Source organism: Dendrobates tinctorius, unplaced genomic scaffold, assembly GCF_039654945.1.
Source record: "Dendrobates tinctorius isolate UK_male_01 unplaced genomic scaffold, ASM3965494v1 ptg000051l, whole genome shotgun sequence".
Classification (NCBI taxonomy): Eukaryota; Metazoa; Chordata; class Amphibia; order Anura; family Dendrobatidae; genus Dendrobates; species Dendrobates tinctorius.
This window is the reverse complement of record NW_027361719.1, coordinates 11,527,274-11,536,911: the sequence shown is the minus strand read 5'-3', so window position 1 is coordinate 11,536,911 and position 9,638 is coordinate 11,527,274. Positions and strand designations below refer to the sequence as shown.

The 9,638-nt window shown below is 46.6% G+C and overlaps 1 protein-coding gene across 1 annotated transcript; it reads right to left on the bottom strand.

Annotated features, from left to right (window-relative positions):
* Nucleotides 1-3,131: 3,131 nt before the first annotated feature.
* On the bottom strand, nucleotides 3,132-4,724 carry LOC141091375 (uncharacterized). Its single transcript, XM_073576931.1, has 2 exons — nucleotides 4,633-4,724; nucleotides 3,132-4,521 (listed from the first exon to the last, which is right to left on the bottom strand). Exons 1-2 carry the CDS (start codon nucleotides 4,722-4,724, stop codon nucleotides 3,132-3,134), a joined length of 1,482 nt encoding a protein of 493 aa, XP_073433032.1.
* Between the last annotated feature and the right edge of the window lie 4,914 nt (nucleotides 4,725-9,638).

Sequence of the window (9,638 nt, the reverse complement as noted above, 5' to 3'; positions counted from 1 at the left end):
AAATGCAGCCGAAATGTCAAAATCTCTAGCTTCTGTTATAGAAAATGCAGGGGCTCCTTTTTTACATCATCGTCCAACCAGTTCAGTATTAGTAGGTGATGCATTGTCAGAATCCGGCCCAGGAATGTAAGGAGGTGGACTGGACCGTGGGTACCTGCATGCCTTATCCAGAACTGAAAGGGCTGCATCCTCTGTTTCCCCTGAGGGAGGCGGACCTTCTCCTTCTGCAGGAGGGAAGGAGAAGAGAGACGGAGTTTCCTGCTGACAGGAGGGGGGTGGGGAGAGTCTAAGGAGAGCACACTGACACAGGGTGAGAGGAAGAAAAAAGCGCGCACTGCAGGAGAGGTTAGCGCCAAGTAAGTACAGCATGCAGAGCAGAGAAGAGGGTGCTCCGCTTCTCCCACATGAGTGTGCTGGCCCTGTGACAAGTCATGATGCTGCTGTCTAGGATAGAAACTGTGGTGCTGGGAGGATTAGCCATGCCAGTGGTGGAGGGCGGAGCATGCAGAGCCATCTCAGCAGAGCGGAGCCATCTCAGCAGAGCAGAGCGTGTGGAGCCATGTCAGCAGAGCGGAGTGAGCGAAGTTAAGCCAGGTGCCGTACACTATGAGACAGTGTGCAACACCTGCTCTGCCCAAGAGTGACCACATACTCCAAAGAGCCCTCCGGCTGAGGACTCAGACAGACAGACAGTACGCAGTGAGCGCTGTTTGTGTGAACGTGGACCCACCAGCCTCCGTGATGGGAGGAGACTCCCCTGACAAGTCTGAGACAGACGCTAGTGCCTGCAGGGCAGGCTCGGCGTGCGCAGTGACAGACCTGAGCCCCTGAGAGTAGTAGCTGGGCTGACCGAGCGCGGCATAATTCCTGCGGTGACACGTTCTGAGTGTGGACTTGTGACTAAGGCTACTTTCACACATCAGGTTTTCGGCGTCAGGCGCGATCCGGCGTCATGCCGGAACGCCGGATCCGGCAAATGTTTCGTAAAACCTGATGTGACGGATCCGGTTTTCTGCCGGATCCGTCTTTTTCTGGACAGACAAAACCGGATCCGTCTCATCTGGTTCATCCGTTTTTCTATCCGTTTTTCGACGGATTACGCCGGATCCGGTTTTTAAAATTGACCCATGTGGCCTTCCGAACGGGATTGGCTACTGGAAAACTATATATAGCATGTTCCTACAGCCCTTCTTTGACAGGTTGTAGAGGAGAAAGTGCAGGTTGGAGAGAAGAGCAAGTTACTGGCGAAGATGGATGTTGTCATTGGAAATATTTTGAAGAATTTGGCGGATTTTACAGCGGAGGCAAATCGTTTGAGGGTGATTGTTCTGGAGAAGGAGAGAGCGAGACAGCAGCGCATCAGGCATCGTAGACGACGTTTGTGGATCCACCCCATCACAGCCAAGAGAATGACGCATGGGGTCTATTCTACACTATGCATGGACCTTCGACGAAACCCGGAGAAATTTTTTGGATATGTTAGGATGAAAATGGAGAATTTTGATTACTTGGTGGAGCGCATTGCACACCTCATAAGAAAAGCGGACACCTATTGCCGCTTCTCTGTTTCACCCGCAGAGCGTCTGATGGTGACTTTAAGGTAAGCCACATTTATTGGATATGATCGCATCAGAGCACACTTTCACAGCAATCTTGTTGGTGGTAGTTTGTATCTCCAAGTGTTATAGGTCAGTTTTGGTATGTAATGCTGTGATTTAAAACTAATTTATTGTTTTTTAATTCCCCACAGATTTCTTGCAACTGGAGAATCCCTTTCGTCACTGCATTTCCAGTACAGACTCGGGATTTCCACCATATCTGGAATTGTGAAGTACACATGCCGTGCACTGTGGGACTCCTTAGCTGAAGAGTTTTTACCAGAGCCCACAACAGAGAGGTGGATTGAAATTGCTGACAAGTTTCAACAGATATGTCAGTTTCCAAACTGCTTGGGCGCTGTGGATGGGAAACATATCCGCATTGTAAAGCCAGCTGGATCGGGATCGGAATATTTCAATTACAAGAAATATTTTTCAATTGTCCTCATGGCCATCGCTGACGCGGAATACAAATTTATTGCGGTTGATATTGGGGCCTATGGCCGCTCCAATGACTCTCAAGTTTTCAAACTGTCTGCCATGGGGCGTAAACTGTATGGAAACACCTTCCAGTTCCCACCACCTAGACCGCTGCCGCAAACATCTGGTCCACCTATGCCATTTGTCTGTGTAGGGGATGAAGCCTTCCAGCTGTCAGAACACCTTTTGAAACCATACTCTAGCAGAGGATTGAGAAGACCAAAACGCATTTTTAATTACCGCCTCACAAGAGCAAGAAGAATGGTTGAATGTACCTTTGGTATTCTGACAGCCAAATGGCGGGTCCTATTGACTGCGATCAACCTCAAGACAGAAACTGTGGACGAGGTGATCAAAGCGTGCGTGGTACTCCACAATTTTGTTATCTGCAAGGAACCCATTTCCATTGAGGACACCTTTGAAGAAACCACCTTGCAAGATTACCATGACATTACCAATAGAAGTTCTGTGACGGTTTCAGTAATGAGGGACAATTTTGCACTATACTTTATGTCACCTCAAGGCAGAGTACACTGGCAGGATGACAGAGTGTGAAAGATTTGTGCCCTACCAAACTTGTGTACCTTCTGTACCAACAGTATATACCTTTGCCAACCAAAGTTGGCTATCTTGTCATGGTCTCTATTTTTAGCTTTAGGCCACAGGTGTGTACCTGGTTGTGTTTTATGCAAAGTATTTCACCTTTTAACAAAAGTTGTGTACATTGTTAGGAAATCACCAACAATAAACACAACTTTTTAGGTGAAATACTTTGCTTCAAACACAACCAGGAACACAACTGTGGCAAAAAGCTAAAATTTACCCACAGTTATATACCTAGTTTTGAATACCATTTCACCTTTTAAATACCCTGTATTTAACCTTTTTCGCCGCAGAAAGAAATGACAGACAACCAGTGTAAAATAATTTAACTTTTATTGAAAAATGTTTTTTTAGTAAACTTTTTAAAAATTTTAATAAACTTGTTTAATAAAACTTTGAAACTATAAAACTGAAACCATAAAACTGGTCATTTTTATTCAAATACACACATTATAAATCTGTGTAGTGTGTGGTGGAAATACTGCTGTAGGGGCTGCGGGACACTTCGACACTGGGAGTGTGGAGAGAGGACTGGGATCGTGGTGGGGAAGGAACAGTTAGAGGTGAAGGTGTGGAAAAAACTACAGAATGGGTGGACATGTGGGAAGCAGAAGAGGTGGTGGGTGGTGGAGTGGAGGGTTGGGCAGGGACTGTAGGAGCAGATGATGATGGCAAGTTGTATGGGGAAGGAGTTTGGTACGGGGCAGGTTGCTGGAAGTGGGGAGATGTCTGGTACGGGGCAGGTTGCTGGAAGTGGGGAGATGTCTGGTACGGGGCAGGTTGCTGGAAGTGGGGAGATGTCTGGTACGGGGCAGGTTGCTGGAAGTGGGGAGATGTCTGGTACTGGGGAGGTTGCTGGTACTGGGGAGTTTGCAGGTACTGTGGAGGTTGCTGGTACTGGGGAGGTTGCTGGTGCTGGGGAGGTTGCTGGTGCTGGGGAGGTGGATGGTGCTGGGGAGGTGGATGGTGCTGGGGAGGTGGATGGTGCTGGGGAGGTGGATGGTGCTGGGGAGGTGGATGGTATGTAATAGGAGGGGGAGGATGGAAAGTGGCTGGAGGTGGATGGTATGTAATAGGAGGGGGAGGATGGAAAGTGGCTGGAGGGGGTGTAGATGTAATAGGAGGGGGAGGATGGAAAGTGGCTGGAGGGGGTGTAGATGTAATAGGAGGGGGAGGATGGAAAGTGGCTGGAGGGGGTGTAGATGTAATAGGAGGGGGAGGATGGAAAGTGGCTGGAGGGGGTGCAGGTGGAGGAACTACTGTGGTGGGAGGAGGAGGAGGTTGGGAGGTAACTTGCTGGAGAGCAGCGTGGCATGAATGCATTACATGCATCTGCTGGGCAGGAGAGAGCGTTTCCATGCGCTCCACAACAGACCTGAAAAAGGTGTGGTTTGGCGAAGATCTTGCTTCTGAATGCATGGTTTGCAGAAGTGTCTTCACCTCCAGAATGCTGGAGTTGATCTGCTGATAGCCTGCGGAGATTTGCTCTGACAAGACTTTTAGACAGTTCTGGAAAGATGCATTCAGATGCAAGAACTCTGGCGCATAAGTCTTTTCCTGACCCCTCTGCCGCTGCCGCCCACTACCCGCAGGTGTACTAGAGGTGGCAGGGGCAGAAGGGTGGGGTAAAGGGAAAGCGATCTCCTCACCAGCAGCTTCATGTAATGTAGGCGGCCACGATGCTCCTGTGCTGGTGGATGGGACAGATGGGTCGAATGTGTTGGAAGGCTGGGAAGGTGCAGATGTACCGGGGCGGTCGAAGTGTCCCTCGGTGCCGGTCTCCTCAGGGATCGCCTCAGAAGGGTTCAATCGTGCCGGCTCCCGAGTGCTGCTCACCGTGCTGTGGAATAAAGAGAAAAAAAAACAATTAAAATACTGACATGGTATGGCCCTGGCTGAAAAAAAAATTTACATCTAACATTTTTTTTCACATGTGGTGTGTAATATTTACCTTCTGGTGACCATTGTTTCCCGGAGGAACGACAGGGCTTCTGCGTACTTGTACTTGCTCCTGCGTCCTCCAGATCCAATCGGGGCCTGCATCTCTTTATTGAACTCCTTCTTGAAACGATCTCTCACAGACCGCCACCGATTCACAATTCTGTTCCCTGAAACGAGAAAGGAGTGGTTAGTATACAACATCAGTGTTTCCCAAACTCCAGTCCTCATGGTCCCCAGGGGTCATGTTTTCAGGATTTCCATAGTAAATAGAAATCCTGAATACATGATCCGTGGGGACCACGAGGACTGGAGTTCGGGAAACACTGGTTTACATCAAGCAACCGGTACTGTATATACTTACGCTCTTTAATCTGGGCCCGAGCTTCGAGGTCCTCCCAGCGGCCCACAAGGAGCGAACAGATTTCCTCCCAGAGTCGTCGGGTAACGATCAGGTCAGCGTGGCGGCGGTCAGCCATATTCCAGAGCGGCTCCCTTTCTCTGACGAGATCGATGAGGCGGTCCACATCAATCCCTCCATCCTCACCGTCAGAGTCGGGAGCACGCTGTGAAGGCTGTTAAAGAAAAAGACAAAAATAACATAATTAGCCTCCACAAAAGAAATGAAATAAAAAGTGCAAAAAAACAAAGCAAAAATATTTATACTTACACGCTGGTGACCGCCGCGTTGCTGTCGCCGACGACCCTGGGAGGCACTGCGATGACCTCTTGGCCGAGCACCAGATTGGGAAGACTAGAGAAGAAAACAAAAAATGTTATGTCTTTGGATGTAGGCATTTGTTTGCTGTGTGTGGTCTGCAGAACATTGTTTTCTATGTGTTGTGTGTAGTGTGATGTTGTGTTTCTGCGTTTGATGCAAAAAACTTACCAATTGTGAGCCCACTCCAGGTGTCTGTCCACCCCTTCCTTCTTCTTCTGGGAGCTCCTCTTCATCTTGTGATTCCTGTTTTGAAATAAAAGGCAATGAATAGACATATATTACAGAGAAGATGGATTTTGGAAATAAAAACTTACCGTCAAACGCTGACGATGCGAGGGAGGGCTCCCAGAAGATGATGTGCTGTCTTCCTGGTGGCCACACTCCATGCCTGTGGGTGGTGTTCCAGCTGCTGCCATTGCTGCTGCTGCTGCTGCTGCTGCATCTATTGGGCGGCTGTTGAATAAAGAGAAACAAAGGGTCAATGAATATCTTGATATTCAATAGCCCTAGTTTGGAGGAATGGGTGATTTGATAATTACCGTCTCTCATCTGCTGCTGGCCTCCCCTCCTCAGCATGTTCTATTTGCTGCTCCATTTGGGGTGGTGGTGGTGGTGCGGATGGTGCTGCAGTGGTCTCCTGCCTTCTCCAGCTTCGCTTGGTTGCTTTCTTGGGTGGCATGTTGGGTGTGGCTGTGGGTCCCACTGTCTTGCTTTTATATATGTCTTGTGGGCAGAGCTACTGAGCATGCTCAGACCAAAAAACTGGATCCGGCGCATTGCGGCGCTCATAGGCTTTCATTGTGTGAAAAAGCCGGACGCGCCGGATCCGGCGTGTCCGGCTTTTTCGCCGGAGACAAAAAACGTTACAGTCACCGTTTTTTCCAGATGCCGGATCGCGACACATTGCGACACATTGCCGGATCCGGCGAAAACCGGATGAAACGCATGGCCATCCGGCGCGATCCGGCGCAAATGCAAGTCAATGGGGGGGAAACCGGATCCGGCATTGCATTTCGCCGGATCCGGTTTCTGTCAAAAGCGCCGGATCGCGCCTGACGGCGAAAACCTGATGTGTGAAAGAGGCCTTAGAGTGGTGAGAACAGGACCCCATCTCACCGCCCAGCATCCTGTTCTTTTCCCCCGGAGGCTGTTTCTTCAACGTGGACAGAGACTTGAGAGACTGCAGGTGCCGTTGTTGTCGGTGCCACAGTTGGATCCCCGCCTGGCAGAGACTGCATCGAGACGACCCACGCCGCTGTTGCCGGTGCCACCGTTGGAACCCTGAACTTCCTCACATCACAAGACTACAGTCTGATAAGTTTAACCCCTTTCTGCCATATGACGTACAATCCCGTCCATGTTCCCTGGGACTTAATTCCCAGGGACAGGATAGTACATCATAGCGATCAGCGCACAGCTGACACCCGGAACTATGTGTCAGGGGTGGTCACGGACTGCCCCCGACACGTTAACCCCTGGCACACTGTGATCAAACGCGATCGCAGTGTACCAGGGGTTTCGGGAAGCATCGGCAGGGAGTGGGCTCCCTCCGTGCTTCCCTGAGCCCCCCCAGAGCAGCGCGACGTGCAGGGCTGCTCCGGGGGGCCTCCTTCCCTGCAGGTACCCGGATCCAAAAGGGTGGCAGGGACCTTTGGGGGCCTGCAGGGAGCTGATCTGTCACAGCGATCTGTGATGTGACAGATCAGCGATCTTTCACATGACAGTTATGTCCCCTCTGGGACAATGCAATGAAGTTAAAAAAAGTGTAAAAATAATTTATAAAAAATCGCTAAATAAATTAAAAAAAAAAAAAATATATATATATATATATTTATATATATATATATATTCCCTAATAAATTCATTTTTTGGAAATAAAAAAAAAACAATAAAAGTACACATATTTGGTATCGCCACGTCCATAATGACCCGCTCTATAAAACTGTCCCATTAGTTAACCCCCTTAGCAAACCCCTTAAAAAATAAAAATAAAGAATAAAGCAAAAAATAATGCTTTATTATCATACCGCCGAACAAAAAGTGCAATAATGCGCGATCAAAAAGACTGATATAAATAACCATGGTACCACTGAAAACGTCATCTTGTCCCGCAAAAAAATGAGCCACCACACAGCATCATCAGCGAAAAAATAAAAAAGTTATAGCTCGCAGAATAAAGTGATGCAAAAATAATTATTTTTTATATAAAATTGTTTTTTTTTAAACATTTTTAAACATTCTAAAAATTCCTGTGAAGCACCTGAAGGGTTAATAAACTTCTTGAATGTGGTTGTGAGCACCTTGAGGGGTGCAGTTTTTGGAATGGTGTCACTTTTGGGTATTTTCTATCATATTGACCCCCCAAAGTCACTTCAAATGTGAGATGGTCGGTAAAAATAAAATGGTGTTGCAAAAATGAGAAATCGCTGGTCAACTTTTAACCCTTATAACTTCCTAACAAAAAAAATGTTGGTTCCAAAATTGTGCTGATGTAAATTAAACATATGTAAAATATTATTTATTAAGTTTTTTGTGTGCCATATCGCTGTGATTTAAGGCCATAAAAATTCAAAGTTGGAAAATTGTGAAATTTTCAAAATTTTCGCCAAATTTCCATTTTTTTCACTAATAAACGCAAGTTATTTGAATGAAATTTTACCACTATCATGAAGTACAATATGTCATGAGAAAACAATCTCAGAATCACCGGGATCCATGGAAGCGTTTCAGAGTTATTACCTCATAAAGGGACAGTGGTCAGAATTGTAAAAATTGGCCCGGTCATGAACGTGCAAACCACCCTTGGGGGTTAAGGGGTTAACCTCTTTATTATTGAACTCTCATTCATCTCTCACCTACCCTGTCATCATTCCAGTTCTGTCCCATTCCTTACCGTCACCCTACCATCCCTCACTCCCTGCGTGGAGCACATCCCCCTGTAAATAAACCTGTTTAACCCTTGCTCTGCCTCCCTGTGCGTGACTGCATCCCACATAACTCAGGTTATTACAGGAACACTAGGCTTCAGTAATTGCACGTCCTGGCACAGTGCTCTTCAACGTGCTCTTGCTCTTCCAGTCATGATTTAATCTAGAAAACCGCCATAGTGTTCAGCCTCTGCTCCTCAGACTTTCTATCTGCGCAGTGACTGCCTCTAGGCAGAAGATGATGATAGTGGTAGTAGTTGGAGCATTTAAAACAGTCATGGAGCAGTCATAACAACTTGAAACAGAAGTATTTTTACCAAGATACCAGACTGTTCAGTATGTGGCCTGTATTTTTTTTTACCCCAAAATAGTGTGGAAAGCTAGGGTAACTGACAGCATATACAGTGGAATGTAGGTCTGAATTGCCACAATTTGTAGGCCACAAATACATCAGACGTCTGACAGCGATACCAGACTGCTCAATATGTGGCCTGTTTTTTTTAAATGCAAAATAGTGCTGTTTATAACTAGAGTAACAGACAGGAAAAAAAACTGGAATGCCGGTCTAAAATGGCCAAACTTGGACCACGCAGATATATGAGGCCTGCCATGGAGATACCACAATTCCAAATATGTGGCCTGTATTTTTTTAATGCAAAATAATGCTGTAAATAACTAGAGTGACAGACAGGAAAAACACTGGAATACCGTCCCAAAATGCCCAAAATGCCCAAAACTGGAGCACGCAGATATATGAGGCTTGTCACAGAGATACCACACTGCCAAATATGTGACCTGGTTTTTTTTAATGCAAAATAGTGCTGCATATAACTAGAGTGACAGACAGGAAAACACTGGAATACCGGCCTAAAATGGCCTAATTTGGACCACGTAGATATATGAAGCCTGGCACGGAGATACCACACTGCCAAATATGTGGCCTGTATTTTTTATTTAATGCAAAATAGTGCTGTATATAACTAGAGTGACAGACAGGAAAACACTGGAATACCGGCCTAAAATGGCCTAATTTGGACCACGTAGATATATGAAGCCTGGCACGGAGATACCACACTGCCAAATATGTGGCCTGTATTTTTTATTTAATGCAAAATAGTGCTGTATATAACTAGAGTGACAGACAGGAAAAACACTGGAATACCGGCCTAAAATGCCCAAACTTAGAGCACAAACATATATGAGACCTTTCACAGAGATACCACACTGCTAAATATGTGGTCTGTATTTTTTTAATGCAAAATAGTGCTGTTTATAACTAGAGTGACAGACAGGAAAAACACTGGAATACCGGCCTAAAATGCCCAAACTTAGAGCACAAACATATATGAGGCCTTTCACAGAGATACCACA